Source organism: Poeciliopsis prolifica, unplaced genomic scaffold, assembly GCF_027474105.1.
Source record: "Poeciliopsis prolifica strain line A6 unplaced genomic scaffold, Auburn_PproV2 SCAFFOLD084, whole genome shotgun sequence".
NCBI lineage: Eukaryota > Metazoa > Chordata > Actinopteri > Cyprinodontiformes > Poeciliidae > Poeciliopsis > Poeciliopsis prolifica.
Window position 1 is genome coordinate 1,177,095 of NW_026562459.1, and position 18,947 is coordinate 1,196,041.

The window sequence follows — 18,947 nt, forward strand, 5'->3', positions numbered from 1 at the left end:
TGATGATGATGATGATGATGATGATGATGATGAACCAATGGATGGATGGAAGGATGACAGGCTGATAAATAGTATTGATAGACAAATGGATGCCTGGAGAGTTGGATGAATGAATGGATGGATGTTGAATAGATTAATAACTAAATGGCTGATGGATGGATGGATGGATGGATGGATGGATGGATGGATGGATGGATGGATGGATGGATGGATGGATGGATGGATGGATGGATGGATGGATGGATGGATGGATGGATGGATGGATGGATGGATGGATGGATGGAGACGCCAGTCATGGTCATATTGTCCAAGGAGACGTAATGTTTTCATTGGTCATGTTTTCATTGGTCATGTTTCCATTGGTCATGTTTTCATTGGTCATGTTTCCATTGGTCATGTTTCCATTGGTCATGTTTTCATTGGTCATGTTTTCATTGGTCATGTTTCCATTGGTCATGTTTTCATTGGTCATGTTTTCATTGGTCATGTTTTCATTGGTCATGTTTTCATTGGTCATGTTTCCATTGGTCATGTTTTCATTGGTCATGTTTCCATTGGTCATGTTTTCATTGGTCATGTTTTCATTGGTCATGTTTCCATTGGTCATGTTTTGAGTGGCTGTTGGGCGATTGGATCACTGCCTGTAACTCACTATATGCTCTTCCTCTGATGGTAATTTTCTTAGTAAGTGAACATTTTCACCAGAAAAGCCCAACTCTGGTAATCAGATGTCTTTTCTAACATAACTGATGATGATGACGTCATTGGCTCCGCCTCTAACAGAAGAAGAGTAAAAATGTCGGATTAAATGTTGCAGATTGAGGCTTCCATGCTCCACTCAACTGTTTCTGTATTTTTTCTCTCCATGCAGGTATGATAGTCATTTTCACATCAAGATGTTTCTAGTACCAATCCGAGGCTGTTTTGAATAAAAACGTTTAGCGCTAACAAAGCCTGAATGGTAATCGGCGTTCTTTTCGAGTTTCCTTTCACCCTCCAACACAGTCGAGTTAATGAGGCTCTTCAGCTCACAGGATGCACAGAGCTGCTGCAGCGACAAACATTTACATCCAATAAAACCTTCAAGGAAATCACTTAAAAGAGAAAACGGGTCGTTTTTATTACTGAGACTTTGGACATGTTTGAAAAACCAGTTCATGCCTCAGCAGGGGGCATTGCTGCTGGTTTGTCTCCCAGTTCCCTGGTTTTATGCTTGTTAGGGTTAATTTGTGACTAAATGGGCCAGAATGTGTGTGTGCAGCTCATACTGGCTGATATTAAAAACATGTATGCAGAGAAAGGTATAAGGAACTGAAAGGAAACCCTTCCTGCTTCAATTTTACATTTCTTTACACACTGAATGTCAATTAATTATTATTATATTTTAAATCATCAGAAAATGATTTTAAAGTGAGATTGTAAAGAAATGCAATGCTTGTTGAAATCCAAGTCTCTTCAAATTTACTATTTATCTGGAAAATTTGTCATTTCAATAAGGAGCAATATTTGATGTGTATTGATGGTTTTTATGACGCTCATCATCAAAATGTTTCTTGCTGGTTTTCACTGGGTGGTGTTTTTTTATGACTATATTTTTGTGTTTTTATGACTATATTTTTGTGTTTTTATGACAAAACACTTTGAACTGCTTTGTTACCTAAATATGCAATTAAATTTGAGTAATTCAAAAATGTTTAACAAAAATGTTTGCAATTGAGAAAGGATTTAAAATAATTATTTTGTGAATCTTTTTACAGCCGTTAGTCAAACTTTTCTCAATAATAGGAGGTTAATTTGCTATAAAACCCAGGTTTTATTTTTATTTTGGTTTTAATTATTTTATTGTAGTTTTGTTCCCCTGTTCATTCACTTATATTCCTATTTTAGGTGTTATTAGATTACTATTTAACATATAATGTCTGGAAAATGGTAATTTCTATTATTTTTGTATATTTTATATGATCTATTTTGTTAAATAAGGGAAAAAACTTCACTCAGCATCAGAACGTCAATATTTTCCAACTGAAGGATTTTTTAAAAAACATTTCTACTTGTTTGTTTTGGTATTTAAGACGTGTTAAATATTTGCGTCCCATGTTTTTGTTGAATAAGTGACTCTGCTGCTGTCGCAGCGGATGCAGAGATCCGTTTGTCATCTGGATTGGCAGCTGCTCTGGATAACGTTTGTCACTGCGGCGCCTTGAGGATCACCAGGGATGTCAGGAGATTATTTCTGTCTTCATGGTGTCCACTGCCCACCGTCCGTCACAGGAAAACCAAATGGAAACACATACCGGGTTGTCCAGGCGCATATTAGTCCAACTGAACCTGATTTAAAGATTTATATTAGAAATAATCCCCTGTTTCAAATTGATTTTCATGCTAATTTAGACTCTAGATCGGTCTGCAACAGGCTTCTCTTCTGCAGTGGCTCCTAATTAAATTTAAAAATACTTTATTGATCCCAGAGGAAAATTAACTAACTGTTGCTATAATTATACAATTTCCTTCAAGGAGTTGTTGTAAATGCTGATGGCAGGAAGGATCTCCTGTAGCAGTCAGTGTTACAGTGGTTCTAAAGCAGTTTTATGAAGCCGGTGCTCAGGGTTAGGTTTTTTTTCTATATTTTTATGAAGAATCCTTCTTTGCTCCATCGTCTCCAGAGTTTCTAGAACAGAACCAGCTATCTTTATCGGAAAGATATCGAGTTGTTGAGCTGTTTCCAAATGTTTCTTTCTGTTATTTGGATCCTCGGTAGTTAAGGTTCCCTAAATCTACTTTTTCTGGGGTTCACACATTCAGCTTAAGCTAAAGATACGTAACATACATAAATCACATAACAAAATAAATTACTTCAAAAAATAAATTAAAAATAGATAAAAATTCACTATATTATAATGAAAAACACTTTACAAAAGGACTTTCACTTCAATATGTTAAGCAACAAGTAATATGGAAACCACACAGATATAACACAATATAAGTATAGTTTTCTATCTTTTAAAGCTGTTTGAAATCTATTCCTGTAATGTGTTTTGTGGTAAGTTATTTTATAAGTGTATATGAGGCCAACTTCAAGAAATTTGTAACTTTTGGAAGTATAAATGTACCTTCGATTGCACATCTAATAACCATATAAATAACTTGTTTCCTATGACTAATAATATGACTAATAAACCAGAATTCAAATTCTTTTGAATTCAGGTTGTGTGGAATAATTGCACTGAATATTAACATCATAACGACACTAAAAGTGCCATTAATAGTGTTTTAGATCCATTTTCCCTTTCAGATTTTTTGTTGAGACTTTAACATAGGAGAAAATGATCTCCATCCTGTTACAGGGATTTTGTTTTTCTTTCTCTTCCTACAGAGAATTTTTCTTAAAAATGCTGAAGTGTGTTTCTATTTTCCAATCATGTAACATTTGTAGCCTGACTTTTGTTTGTCTGGACTGGGAGAGAAATCAACCTTTGGACTGTGAAGTTTTTAGATTAATGAGAAAATGAGTTTTGATTCAGTTAAAACTAGCTAAAATATCACATTTTATTCCCATGTTTTGATTGTTTGTATATTTAAATAACCACCAGCTCTTTAATTTGTCATTAATTGTGAGGAAGTGTATGTTGACTTTTCTGCCTTTGTGATCATATTTTGTTTTTTTTCATGTCAGCCGTGAAATCCACCTTCTGCTCTCCGCTCTGCTCCGGTTTTCTGCTCTTTTTTTTTTTGTTGTTGTCCTCCTGTTTGCTTCCTCCTGTTTGCTCGTTTTGTGTCACAAATGGCACGGCTGAATTGCCCATTGTGCTCTCCTCTCTCTCTCTTTCTCTCACTTCATGTCACCTTGTCCTGCTCTCTTCTCTTAATTTTAGCTGAAATCACCGAGCTGAGAGCAGGCCAGCTCAACAGAAATAGGGAGTTGTGATCTAATAACGCTGCTGTCAGTGAGACTTTAAGCTTCTGTTGCTGCTCTTGGTTTAAACCAGTTGATCCAGCAGGATGACCGAACGATTAGTGGCCTCATAACTCTGTCTTTATTGTTTGACCCGGCAGCATCCTGTTAAATCTGAAGCTAAAGTTCAGTTTATGTAACTTGAAGCAAATGATGGGAATATATATTATTAAATCACCTTTTCTAGTTGGTGAACTCCAGCTAACACAGAAAACTGATTTTTTACTGTCACAATGTGTGTAATACATACTGTGATTTTTAACTTAGAGCACTGTCTCTGTGTTTCCGTATAATATTTGATTATCTTGAATTTAACTACTTTACATTGTTTTGATTAAAGCATCATGGTGTAAATAAAATGTTCTTGTTCAGAAATAAAACATTCAATGTCAGATAAAAGCTTCATAGCTTCCTTACGGGGCGGAGAGCTCATGAAACCGCTTGAAAATGATTTAAAGTGTTTTCTGCCTGCAGCTGGTCTTCTATGTGGTCGTTCAGACGTTGTACACACTGGGTCACAGTTTGTCTCTGATCGCCCTGACGACTGGCAGCGCCATCCTCTGTCTCTTCCGGTAAGACCAAATACTTCAACAGAGACATTCAGCTGCTCTATGTGCTGCAGTAACTGCACTATTTAATGTTTATTTTTTAGTATTTTCTTTGAAGGCTGATTTTCATAAATTGTATTTATTCACTCATTTTGTACGTGCAAATGCTTCTGACGCAGCGTTGACTCTTCGTTCTTCTTCTGGCTGCTAAAGACTTGGGTTTTAATGCTGATTTCTCTTTTGTTCCTGGCGAATCACCCAACAAACCTGATGCATAACTCAATGGGGAATTTTCTTTCCTGCCGTCTTTGCCTCAAAAATGACCCAAAAAATGTCTCAACTCATTGAGTTTCACTACCGCTGCCATTATGACACTGTGTTTGTCTCAGGTTTGCTCTCCTTCTACATGTCAGTTAGAAGAATTTCACTGACTTGCTACAAAATCTTGTCCTAAATCTGATAGAAACCATTTTGAATGAGTCAGAGTGAAAACTGTGAGTTGGATAATCTCATCCAACATCAGTACTTGACCTCACAAATGACAAAATAGTGAGCAACCTCCCATAAATACTTACATTTTAACACACAGTACAGATTTAAACTTGGTGAAGCTTTAATATGAGAAACTGCAAATCACTAAAGTTTTAGTTTTAGTATAAAAAGTTTTTTAAACTTTCCAGCTGGGAAAACTGACGACACATTAATAATATTTGACCCTTTTCACTTGTTTTTTAACTTTTTTAAATGGTTCTTCAAACTTTAGTTGAACTTCTCCAGGTTGCACAGACAGCAGGTGATCAAACTTGTAGTAATTACCTCATGCTAAGCATCTTCAAACTCGTAATCAGGACCCCAGAATAATTCAGACACTTTTGTATTCAGCTCCCTCTAAATGCTTTTAGGTTATAATTTCCTGTCTCAGTTCTTATCTGTTATGTTTTATTCAAAGTCTTGGACTTGTCATAAAAATTAAATGTTTTTGTTCCCTTTTTTTCTTTCCTTTGGTTGAATTTGCTTTAAAAATCATTTGAAAGTTTTTGATTGCCATCAAACACTGAAGCCACATTTTATGTTTGAAATATTTAATTTTAAGCCACCAAAGTCTTTGCGCATTTCTTTGTCCCTCTGTGCTTCAGCTGAACACATCAATAGAGCCTGAGGAAGAGTTTCCAGTGAGTTTAATTGGATTTAAATTAGCAAGCGATGATTCTGTGACTAATGGATCACATTTGCATTTCACAGCTTTCTCATTTCTCAAGTTAAAAGTGTTTGTTTCTGCAGGTCATGAAAAATCTAATGATTGATTTCAGCTCAAAAGTTTTGATTGCATTAATGACATTTTTGAGAAAACAAAATAATCACCATTGCAAAGAAGGTAGAGCAAGTTTTTTACGACTAAGAGAAAAATGTTGCACCTCCTAAGATTATAATTGGAAAGTATATCGATCAAATGTTTTCAATCTTTGTTAATGCTTTAAAATAATTCAAACAACACGTTTTGCTGGACGATAAATTCTCCTGGAAGACATTTTGAAACCATTTTCAAGCTCAATAACTTTGATTTCTAGCAAACATTCAGAAACCAGAAGATATTTTAAATACCCAAAACAAATAATTAATAATGAATGAATATTTTACTTATTTGCCTCTTTTATCTGTATTATATGCAACATCTGCACAGGAGGCTCCACTGCACCAGGAACTACATCCACCTCAACCTCTTCATCTCCTTCATCCTGAGAGCCGTGGCCGTCCTCGTCAAAGACGCCATCCTCTTCAACCGAAGCTCGCAGTGCTCCAACCAGCCGTCCCTGGTGAGGCCACAACTTCTCCTCAGCCAGAAAAACCACGAGTCACCAATTATACCAGCAAAGAAGCAGTTCAAAGTGCTTTCCTCCATAAGCAATAGTACAGTTATGAAACATCACATTTTGTCATCATTTACTACTAATCAAAGGCAACTCTAAATAGGTGGAGTTTTAGTCTTGATTTAAAGAAACTCAGTGTTTCGACATCTTTTTAGTTTTCTGGAAGTTTGTTCCAGATTAGCGGTGCATAGAAGCTGAATGCTGCATCTCCATCGTGGTTCTGGTGAAACTGCTGCAAACCAACTGAAACTCAAACATCCAGTGTTTGAATGTGAAGGGAGCATAAATCTGTGGTCTGCGTGTTTGTTGGGTTCATTTTCTGCCGCTTTCTGTTCAGTCACGTCCAGCCCGAATGCACAATTACTTAAACCCGGGTCAATAACTTCTGCTTTGACCCAGGAAAAAAGGTCATATGCAAATGAGAGGAGAACAACCCACATTCAGTAAAGCTCTTACTCAATTAGAGAATATTTCTAGCTTAGATTAATATGGAGAATTTCTTCTTTTTGTTTGTTTTCAAAACGTTACATTAAAAATTGCATTAAAAGTGTTGCATTATTTGGTAAGTGATGCCACTTAAAAAGCAAACTTGCTTTAAAAGTCCTTTAAAAAAGTGAACTTTGCACTTATTTACCAAGTGACTCTTCATGACATAAACATTAATGAAGACTCTTTCATGTTCATAACAGATGTTATGTCAGTCAAATGAAGTGTTACTGTTTTCTGCTTATAATCTTAAAATATTTAAATATTTTTGTATCTTCTTATCATTTTATCTTTATTATTAAATCAAGAGTTTCTACCTGAACAGTCTTGGAAATAACTTTTTTCCCACAATGTTGTACAAAATGAATAATATTTTGTTTATTTAGCCTTCAATTTATGAGAATACTTGAGTACTAAAAGAAATAAACTTATATGCAAATCAGTTGGTTATGAGACTGTTTGATCCAGAAATAAGCTGGAATAAAATGACAAAATATGAGGATTAAATGATATAATTAGGTTTAAGTTCATGTTACTGATAGTAGAAATGGTGATATATTCTTTTATTTATTACACTGCAGCCCAGAAGAAATAATACATTTTATTAAATTATGTTCAGTGAATTCTTTTATGTATTTATTCATTTATTTCTTTGTTTTAATGAGGCACACGCTATTTATGTAATATAACCTGCCAAAACATTTGACATTTTTCCATCTTTACATAATTTCAGGAATTGGTTTTGAGTTTTTTTAACAATGAAATGTTTCCAGGTTTTACTGTTGGAGTTTCAAAGATTTATTTTCCTAATGTGTTGGACTATTTATATTTTATTTATGTAATTTCACTCAATATTTAAACAAGTTTTCAGAAACAACTTTAGACCAAACAGGATTTCTTATCACTGCTCTTCATGTTGTGAAACTTCATTGCATTTTATTGTAAATCCTCAGAGTTTCTGAAGCTCTAAACCAATAAAAGTTTCTTTTATTTTGCCCTCAATCTGACTTTACTCATGTTTGTCCTCTACCTGCCTTGCATCTGACATTGGGGAAATGTTCTGTTATAACTGCAGGGACTCTGAACTTCAAACTGCTTGTGACATTTTGTGCTGCTAAATGAAGTTTATCCTCCCAGTGACCCAATTTTTAAATGCAGCCAAGAGCATCACAAACAGATGAATTAATTCTGTTGTTCTGGTTAGAAAGAGATTCAAAAAGACCAACAATGGAAATAAGTTTTATGGAGTTCTGCAAAAAGATTTCGCTGCAGTTCATGTTAACAAAAGATGCTTCAACAGAGTAAAGACTAAGAGGCGCTGGATGCAAATGAGCATATTTTCATTTGAAATCTTTTTCTCCACCTCCCCATTACGACACAGTATTATGGCATTTAGGTAGAAAAAAAAGAGAAAAGTTCTGCCAAAAAACGTTGAAATTTTGAGATTAATAACAGAAATTTTCTAGAAAAAACTTGACAATGTTTGAATTAAAAACTTAAAAAATTGTTAGGAATTTGTCAGAAATGTTTTAGAAAAAAGTAGAAATTTTGAAAATTAGTTTCTGAGATTAAACTAAACTACACATTCTTGAAAGAATGTGTAAATGTGTGAATTTGGAAAGTCAAGAATTTGTGGCTTTTGGAAATTTAGAAAAGTTGAACATTTTCAACTTTTGAAACTCAGAAAATTTCCCTCTTTCTGGAAATTTTCTGTAATTATTCTTAATATGTTTGAATATTTTGGTGGAAATTTAGTCCTTTTTTCTATCTCAGATAAACAGTCCCACCATTTGAAGTGAGTGTGTTTCTGCACATATTAGAGACCAAATGAAATGTTGATTTGCTGATCCGTGTGTTTCCTTCAGGTGGGATGTAAAGCCAGTTTGGTGTTCTTCCATTACTTCATCATGGCTAACTTCTTCTGGCTGCTGGTGGAGGGCCTCTACCTGCACACGCTGCTGGTGGTCATCTTCTCTGAGAACCAACACTTCATCATTTACATGTTTATCGGCTGGGGTAGGTAACCCCAAGAATGGCAGATTTAAGAAATCATTTGCATAATAAAACAAAAGAGGCATTTTTTAATATTTGACATTAAATTAGATCAAAGTTTTTCTGTTGTTCTTCTGTTCCAGAATAATAATTTCACTTTACGTTTAAGTTTTCTTTCTGTTTGGTACAACGAGCTTCTCCCAATAATTTGTGGGATTTCTTGTTCCTGACAGAACTTTAAGAAATGTTTTTCTTAAGGTTTTTCAGCTCAAACCGCACAATTTCTATAAAACTAACATCAGGGCTTTGTAACCACTTTTCCTAAACATTCACTCTGATTACTGTAAGCCTCGTTGTAAAAACTTTGGCTCTATATTCCAGGTCATGGTCCCATGATAGAGCCATTCATACCCAAACTTTAACTTCCCTGATTGTGTCCACATAATGTTCTTTTCTCATGATTTCTATTTTTACAGTCCAGATGTTTATAAGCTTCTCCATTTTCTTCCAAATGTGACATTGTTGATATTTAATCCCATATTCTTGGGAGAAATAAAATATTTTTGAATTAAATCTGATTTAATTTGTACTTCTAGGGTTGAATTTGTTGTTATCATTTGGAAAAATAGACTATATAGTTCAAAAGTATCTATAGGTTTTGGGAAATCTCAGAATATTTTATTGTCTTATGGAAATCGCTACAAAAAAAGGCAATTTTCTTTTCCAATATTTAGTTTGGACTAAGTGGTGCATCAATTGTTGCACTTTTCCATGCATCAGAAAGTTTATTATATGTCCAAAACAAGAGAGTCTCAGGAGACACTATGAAATTATGAAAAATAAATTTAAATTCTTTAAGACTACGAAACAATAATAAGAAGAATATTTGAGAAAACAAGTAAAGTAGCAGAGTTCTGATTTTTCATTTTCACAGTTGTTCTTTGTGGTTTATATAGAAATGTCTTTTATTCAGGGATCCCCACTGTGTTCGTCTCTGTGTGGGTAATGACCAGGATTTACCTGGAAGACACGGGGTGAGTCCCTCTTTCACCCATCGCTCCATAAACCACATCATCACTCCAACATAAGATGCAAGAAAAGATTTAAAATTTACTATTTCGAACAAATTAAAGTCCAGATTTTAATTTGGCTTTTTATCACTTCACACGTAAAAGATTTGTTTTCCACTGACGTTCCTTTCAGATGCTGGGAAAGGAACGACAACCCCATTCCCAACTGGGTGATCAACGGCCCAATCGTAGTCTCCATTTTGGTAGGCTGATGTTTATTATCGCTTCATTTTAATAATTAGTAAATTTATGAGGCTAGACGTAAATGTACAACTTATTGGAGGTGTCCAAATGTTTCTTTTTTTTTCTGGAAATTTAAACATAAACAAATGTTTTTTCCAAGTATGAATTAAAGAAAAATAAGTGCTAAGCCTGAAAAAGCTGTCCAATTAGCATGCACCAGTGAGCAATGTTCCAGCAGTAGCTGTGGTTTCAGGTTTGAGAAATCCTCGTCTGTGGGCATTAAAATCACCGGACTTCCTGCTGGTTTTCCTCCCGCTGACCGGCGTCCCACAGGCAGCTCTCCCAACCTTTAAAGGTCTCTGCAGAGAGAAGTTACTCTGAAGAAACGGAGCCATTAAACATGCTGCAGCTGTTTAATGCAGTTTTGCATTTTAAAATCCAGAAATTTTACTTAAGTAAGAGCAGAGATACTTTATAATGAAATTACTCTAGTAAAAGTAAAAAGAAGAGCCAATAAAAATACTCCTAAAAATAGTTTTAGGAGTATTTTACTACTCAAGTAAATGTAACTGAGTAAATGTAACAACTTGCTCCCCAATTCTGCTTAAATCATTCAGAAACTTCATATTTCTGCTTTAGGTTGTTTATTATTTCCTGATGTTCTTCTTCTGCCTCCAGGTCAACTTCCTCCAGTTCATCAACATCATTCGGATCTTGGTTCAGAAGCTGCGATGTCCTGACATCGGCGGCAACGACCAATCACAGTACAGGTAACCCACACAGAGAGTCTGCTTTTATGTAGATTTATGCTAATAATCGCTGATCGGAGCTGACAATATGTGTCAGTCAGTCGGAGTGAATTCAGCTGAAAAACAGATCAGCAGAGTTTTGTTGTGCATTTTGGATTCTCCAGCTGTCAGAAAAGCTGAGTGTTTCCTGACACTAACTGACCCAGGCAGCGTCTCGTGATGCAGCCTTTATAAAACAGGATGAAATCTCTGTTTTCGCTGAGTTGCATCTTTTCCTACCGTCTGATGATCTTTTCCTACCGTCTGATGAAGCTTCCCAACTAGAAACGATGTTTTGAATCTTCAAGCACCTTCATCCTGAAATCTGTTGAACTGATAAAGTAATAAAAGGTAGAAGATAAAAAGCTGGAAAAACCTTGATTATTATCCCTCATTTAGACCTGAAAATCTGACTAAACCTTAGAGAAACTTTACCAAATCTGTGGGAATCTTATTTGTTTCATGTTTTGAATAAGTTTTTATCTCTTTGTGGTTATATGTAATCAGTTATTTGCTTATGAAATGTCATCATCTGTTTATTCTTGTTCTTTTCTCGCTGAGCTGCTATCAGGATAATCACTCACCTCTCATTTTCTCTTTAATAATTGTCAGATCTTCTGTTATCTTTGTATCATGTTGATTCTTCTCCTTTTTGAACAAAATAAATTTCTTTTTTATTATTAATTTCATACAATCTGTATCAGTCTCTCAATGAAAAAAAATCTTTTTCATCAATATTAAGGATTTATGGACTTTAAAACATGGTCCTATGTCTTCCTGAAAAGTTACTTGTTAGATTATTTTATTTTATTTTAAGTGGAGTAAGACCTTTGCACTAAAACGAAAAAAATGTGGTAATATTTTCTGTTTTGCAGCGTATCTATTAAGACAATCTACGCAGTGAGTGGTCAGTTGACCAAACATGAATGTTTTTTTGTAATTTTGGAGAAACCAGAGGAGTCATAAAGTTCATGCAAGCAGTGGGAATCTGTAAACAAAAGTAAAATCCCAGGCTGGGATTTGAACACATTGTGAGATGATCATGTTTTTTTCCTCTTTGCCAGGCGGCTGGCCAAATCCACGCTGCTCCTCATCCCTCTGTTCGGGATCCACTACGTCGTCTTCATCGACGAATCCATCTCTGAAAACTATAAGATATTCTTTGACCTGGCTCTCGGGTCCTTCCAGGTGTGTTTGCTACTTTCTATTAATAGTTATAATAATTTGCATCTTTTTACTGAATACAGTTGTTCTTCCAGGGTTTGGTTGTGGCCATCCTGTACTGTTTCCTGAACAGTGAGGTGAGTTCTAATAAATCACCAAGAAAAGGCCAGAAATGTTTTAACCTTTAAATCCAAAAGTTGTTCTCTTGTTACAAACATCTCACTATTTATCCGTAGGATGAATGTTGGCCTGATATTTGCAGCTATAGCAGCTTCTTCTTCTGTCTGTTTGTAGTTTAGCTGGGTTGAGATCAGAACCAGAGAAGTTTAGTAACTAGTTACATTTACTTCAGTAACTTTTTAGATCTGTTTTGATCAATTACTCATTACTTGAGTTTTACTAAATTATTATTGTTGATGTTGAGTTTGTTCTATCAGAATTTTAACTCTTTTTTTTCTCAAGTTTAACTTTTTTTTCCCGATTCTGATTTTAATCTCTGTATTCTGACTTTTTTTTTCTCATAAGATTAAAACAAAAAATATTAGAAAAAAGTCAAAATTCTCAGATTGAAGTCAGAATTACTGTTTTGTTTTAGTTTTTGTGGCCCAATCCTTTCCTGTATACTTGAGTTTTGCTGAAGTAGTGATGCTCTGTGTTTTGGCTGCTCCTCTGGTTTGGGCCAGTTTGGACCAAACTCGCCCACCATGTTGGAACTTTGCAAGTTTTAGAGCATTTGGTGGAAACATACCAACATTTTTGTGATCATTTGCAGCAGCAGTCCTTGGAGTTTAATTCGTGTTTCTCTCAGGTTCAGGGGGAGCTGAAGAGGAAGTGGCGCAGCATGTGTCTGAACTGCCACCTGAGCAGAGCTCGTCACTTCAACAACAACTGCGCCTCCAGGAACGGGTCGGAGCAGATGATGCAGTTCCAGCGCAGCTCCAGAGCCCAGTCCATCCTGCAGTCCGAGACCACGGTCCTGTGAGTCCGGGCCGGGCGTTTCACGCAAAGCAGCACAGAGAGAAACATACGCAGCCCCGGCGTTGACCTGGGTCAAACCGTTTCACAAATTCACCCTGACAGGAAGAACCACAGCAGAGTTACAGTTACAGTTACTCACTTACATTTACTGGAGGAGCTTTTTTGACTTATTAATATACTCTAGACTTTACTTTTGCTTGAGTAATTTTATTTTTACTACCAAAAAAACAATAACATTTCTGGATTTTCTGCCCACTGAAGGAAAACATGTTTTAACCAGAAAGTCACCAGATGCACCTGCAGATTTTATTAAAGTTTTTTTAAAAAGCAGCTGATTTGGAAACATTTTCTTTTGCCTGATTTTGATATTTTTTGTTACTTATATGAATTATTGTCATTCTCATTCTTAAAATATCAAAATTTCCACTTAACTTTATATTTTGCTCCGTCTGATGATGATAATTTGATCGGTTACTCGGCACTTTGTACCAAATACTTTTTTTTTTGAGTAATTTTCTTGGACGGCTACTTTTTGCTCTTACTTGAGTAAAATCTTTGAATAGATTTTGCATGGAATTAACCTGCATATTTTTGTAATTTATTTTTAGCAAGCTTTGGTTTCAGCTTTAGAAATATCTGCAGGAGTTTCCTGACAGTCTGAGCTGTGAGAGTTTTACATTTCGACTAATTCTGCTGGAGGTTTCAAATGAACGTTTCTCATTAAATACACCTGAGCAGCTTTTTTGGTTGACCTTTTCGTCATCTTAATGTGCATGAAGCCACCAGTTTTGCTGAACAAAGTCGGTACTTTGTTCAGACAAAAGCTGTTTGGTCTGCAGAGGGAAAGTTAGAGTCTAGATGTATGTTTCTAGACACTAATCTCAAAATCAAAAAACAAAAACAATCATTATAGCAACGTCTGAAGAAAACAAGACGGTAGCATTAGCGACCAGAGTGAATATCTTTTGTAAATCAGAGGCACCAAGCATAACATGACTCTTAGGAAATAATGTGTATAAGCAGTGAATGTAGCTGCATGTTAAAGGTGCATGTTTGGTTAATGAGTCAGAAATCAAACTGGTTGGTCCTTACATTTTCTATTTGCTGCTTTTAAGAGGCTTTGTGGGCAGATTATGTCATTTTTATGGACTTATTAATCTCTTTTGTATCGATTTTTGCATGAGATCCTCAGAGGTTACGCTGCAAAAACATAAAACCTTAAGTTTGTTTTTTGTCTGTATTTCTAGTGCAAATATTTTGGTACACTTGGAAAAAAAACTAATGTACAAGAAACTGTTCAGCAAGATTTAAGAGCTTGATGTAAGTCAATAATTTCTTAATAATGAGAAAAACTCCTTGTTTTATCAGCCGATTATTTCACTTTCTGCATTTTGGAAATACAAATATTTTGAATTTGACTCGAGTTTTATCGTTAGCATATCATAATTTTGACATTTAAAAAAAAGTTAAAATATGGGAAAATTATATTTTTTTGATTCTGATAGCCAGAAGACACAGAGAATTAGGAATGATAATGTTTCAGCGTATAGTGATGGATTTTATGCCCATATCTCAAATTATTATGCTATGAGGTTAACAATATTTGTATTTAATTTGTTTCTCTGTAAGTTTGTGTTAAACATAAAACCCAAATTAAACTGAAGGTGTGAAGTAGATTCCTGCTGAAATGCTTTTGAGCTCATCAAAATGCAAAACAATGGTCATTTTACCCTCTAGAAACATTTGCAAAAAATGTCAAAATGCCTCAAAAACATCAGGAAACTTTTAGAAAACAGGCAAAAGAGGAAAATTCAGGTGTTTTTGTTCAAATCCTTCAGCGCAGTATTAGTTTTAACGGAAAGATGAATTTGTTTTTGTCTGAACTCAGTAAATCTGTTTTTTCACTTGAGCAGGAAAATGAGCAGCATCTTTAAAAGTTTTGAATTGAACCCAGTAAACTGTAAACTGTCCTGCAGGTCGTCATGAACACACGTTTGACCCAGGTCAGCTCTGCAGCTCAGGTTGTCTGAGCTTTTTCATGTTGCACTGATGATTACAGTGCAGTTTGTACCAATTCAGAATCTGGAAAATGGTATAATTTTAATGTACCTTTCTGACGCTGCTTTTGTTGAAAAGCTGTGCATGTTCTGAACGCTTTGCTCTCTGCTTTGACGGCTCTGGGTTTGTGTTCGCTGCTGCGGTGAAGCAGCGATCATGTTTTTAATTATAGAGCGAGAGCTCATGAAAGCGTGTAATAACTGATATTTAGCACAGTGCTCACGGTTAAACTGCAGGTTTTTCACATTGTTTCAGTTTTTGCTCACAGAAGAGATGAACTTGAGACATTTTCTGCAAACTGCATGAGAGAAATTCAACTAAAACTCTCCAAGAACAGTTTCATGTGAATCTAGATTGTTTTAATGTTCTTTATCTTTCTGTAGATATTTATTCACACTCACTGCCACCTTTTCTTGTATAAAAGGACTTTTAGAAAGCAAACATTCACATTTCTTTAAACATTTTGAAACTACAACAGTAAGTTATTAACAGTAAACTTCTTTAATAAATGAAAACAATTAAATGACTTTATTTTCATCCAGCAGGTTGTTTTGTTCTTCTTGTCTCAGGAAATGAATTTATCAGAACATTTTTCTGCTGATTTATATCTGTGTTACTAACTGCAACAGAAATATCTCTAAGTTTCCCGTTAATTTTCATATTGACGTTTCAACAAAAATCTCAATTTAACAAATGTTTCTGAGACGTTTTTGTGATTCAAATGACTGATTTGGCCTAAAAAAGCTCATATTTCTTCCGACAGACTCATTATTTTCACTTTTAGCTTGACTTATTTCTTAAAAGTGTCGATGTTTCACGGTTTTTAAATAACAGTAATATGATTTCTCTCCAGTGTTTAGTATTTTAAAACAACAAATTTTTCTTTGTAATCTGATTTCAAGACTTTAAAATTAAACAACCTAAAATTATTCATACTCTTGGCAGATTTAGATGTAAAATTATTTTTCTGACTCCCACTGTGTGTGGAAATGATCAGAGATCTGATGATTGACGACTGCAGGAAAACCATGTTAGGAGTCCAAGAGCAAAGATACCGTAATATATATTACAATGCTCAGTGGAAACCATTTGGCACTACAACAGAAACTACGGTAATATCTGCAGTCTCACTGCAAAAACCCAAAATATTACCGTTTAGTTTTGGTCCAGTTTCTGGTGCACCAGAAACTGGACCAAACAAGTAACTTTTCAGCAAGATACAAGAACTGGTTTCAACTAAATATTTTTTTTAATTTTGGTGAAAAAGTTCTGCTTCCATTATAACATTTTTGGAAATAATCTGCCAGTGGAACCTGTTGTTTCATTTTAAAGTTCAACCCTGATTCTGACAGGAATTGGTATAATTTTGGGTTCAACTGTGTGTAAATCCTGAACCTGAAATTTATTAGAAACTCTTCAAAGCTCATAATTGAGGTGGAAAAATGTTTATTAAACACTCTGCTGTTATCAGATACTTTTAATATTTGCCACCGTCATTTTTTTGCTTCTACTAAATTGTTGTTGTGAATTGCTAAATACTCTGTTGTATATTTATTTTCAAAATGAGAGGAAAATTAATCAGCTTTTGCTATATTAAGTATTGCATTACATTGTTGCTATAAAATAAACAAAAACCGACGCTTGGCTTAAGGCATACAGAGTGACAACCAGCTTTCTGGAATTATTTCTTTTATTTCATATTATTGTTGTGAGCTTAATGTTTTAAGTGAGTGCCAATAACTTTTATTAGTGCTCTTTCTGTATTTAGTTCTTTATTAGACACAAAAAACATTTATAATAAGTTGGTCCAAGATCTCAATGTGCCTTAAAGTCGTCACAGGAGTGAAATCTCAAACTCATCCCAGCTGATTCGGGAAAAAGTTGAACATAAATCCTTTTCCCTAAAATTGTTTTAAAAAGTTGATTTTACAAATAGAACTTAGTTTTATCTACATAGCTATAAATATAACAGAGAATATTTTACTTTCAGCCACATTTACAATAACTAGCAGCCAAGTACAGAACCTGGTGGAACCCCAAATAACTTACATAACAGATTAACTTCAACTGTTAATATTCAATAATTATGTATTTTAACTTTTTCAGATGTTTTTGCTCAGGCTTTCTTTTACATAAAAAAACATACCACATGTGTAAAAACATTTTGTTTTTGCACAGATTTAAGGAAACACAAAAAAATCGACTTGTTCCGACATGAAGCTGTATGTCTTAAGAAAAGTGTTACCAAAAATCTCACGTTTCACTTTGTGTTTCTTCCACAAGTTGTTAAACACACTGCCAAGTAGAATGCACTTTGTTAATATTTAATGTATATTATTGATCGTTGGCTCCACTTTGAACCAATGTACTTGTATTGAGACACATTGAATGTCATGCTAAATATGATAGCGGATGTCTTTCTAAGCAATGTACTGTGTGAATGTAGCTTTTTCATGTTTTTTTGGGTTATTTTGGAAATTTTAACTTAAGTAGCTTATTATTTGTTTATTGGAAATGGTGTTTATACTGATTTCTTTGTATTATCCATATTAAAGAATAGCATTTCAACAACTTTATCTGTGTGAGAAAATAATTTTTTTGCAGTTTTATCCCATCTTCCCAGGTATTATTTTTATACACAAGATTACTGTGATGTTAAATTTGTGTTAATATAACACATAATACCAAATCCCTATTAACTGCATATGCATGAAAGCAATATAAAGCTTGTTTTGGTTTAAAAACGATTTATCCGCCCCTCTTCCAATGTAGCCCTGAGCAACCACCCATATCCCCCATGTCACAAACCTTCACTGATAATAACTAAGAATTCACTGAGTGCAAATAAACAATACTAGTGGAAAATATCTTGACATTTTAGTTACTAAACTTCTGCACTGAATTATCCAAATTTCAGCTCTTTTTCTTTTTTCCTCTGAAGTAAAACTCAACTCTGCATCTCGTCATGCTGAACCTTAAGGCAATGACTCACTTATTTAAAATCCATTACACTATAAATACAGTTTATTAATAAAGTGAGATGGAGTAGTGCTAAAACGCCCTTGAGCCAGGCTTTAATAAAGAGTAATACAGTAACCATTAGCCAAGTAAATAAATATACATATTTTAATGAAAATTACACATTTTCTGTATTTAATGACATATTTCTGCCTTTTTCTTGTCATTGAAATCAACTTCAGTTTTCCATCCCAAACTTTAAAACGTAAAATTCCCTCAAATCTTTTTCTCTGAGCTTCTCCGCAGCAGAGTTGGAGATAATTGTTCTGGTTTCTCATTTTCGCTCCATTTTCTCCGTCTCCCACCTCTTTGGTGTCCTTGGTTTGCGCTCGCTCCTGCATCCTGGCAGCCGGGCCCGGAGGCGGCGCGCTGGATGCTCAGTCATCTCCGGGAAGACGGCTGCCTTGATTGGACTTGACAGAGACACTGCAGGCAAAGACGCTGCTAATTGGGAAGGAGAGGAAGTGCTGGAGAGCGGCGTTCACGTAAAGGCGATGTCTGAACTTTTGGCTTTGTGTCATTGGTTGTTCATGAACAGCAGAATCGTCTTTGAATCGTCCAAACCCAGAAATTACCAGAAATTACTTGGAGAAAACGAAACGCCTTCGTTTGAATATAAACTGAAAAGAATAAAAAGAGGAAAACACTTTTTTTTGTCATTTTCAGATTTTTTTCACTAAAGTTTTTTTTTTTTTGTCAGAATCATACAATGTGAGTAAAAATAAATTATTATTAATTAAAGGAATAACATTATCACATGGAGGAGTGCTTGGGCCTTGGAAGAATAAAATATTTTACGAGAATAAAGTCAGAAAATTACAATTATCTTGTAATATAACTTT

At 34.8% G+C, this 18,947-nt stretch overlaps 1 protein-coding gene across 1 annotated transcript in view; it reads left to right on the forward strand.

The window, feature by feature from the left end:
* vipr2 (vasoactive intestinal peptide receptor 2) overlaps positions 1 to 13,393 on the forward strand; it is a 37,274-nt gene extending 23,881 nt beyond the window's left edge. Inside the window, exons 5-13 of the mRNA XM_055022358.1 lie at positions 4,427 to 4,524; positions 6,182 to 6,314; positions 8,720 to 8,870; positions 9,820 to 9,880; positions 10,050 to 10,119; positions 10,778 to 10,869; positions 11,952 to 12,075; positions 12,147 to 12,188; positions 12,860 to 13,393. Of these exons, the coding sequence (XP_054878333.1) occupies positions 4,427 to 4,524; positions 6,182 to 6,314; positions 8,720 to 8,870; positions 9,820 to 9,880; positions 10,050 to 10,119; positions 10,778 to 10,869; positions 11,952 to 12,075; positions 12,147 to 12,188; positions 12,860 to 13,033 (945 nt within the window). The 3' untranslated portion in view covers positions 13,034 to 13,393. The remainder of the gene's footprint in view (positions 1 to 4,426; positions 4,525 to 6,181; positions 6,315 to 8,719; positions 8,871 to 9,819; positions 9,881 to 10,049; positions 10,120 to 10,777; positions 10,870 to 11,951; positions 12,076 to 12,146; positions 12,189 to 12,859) is intronic.
* Positions 13,394 to 18,947: the final 5,554 nt, after the last annotated feature.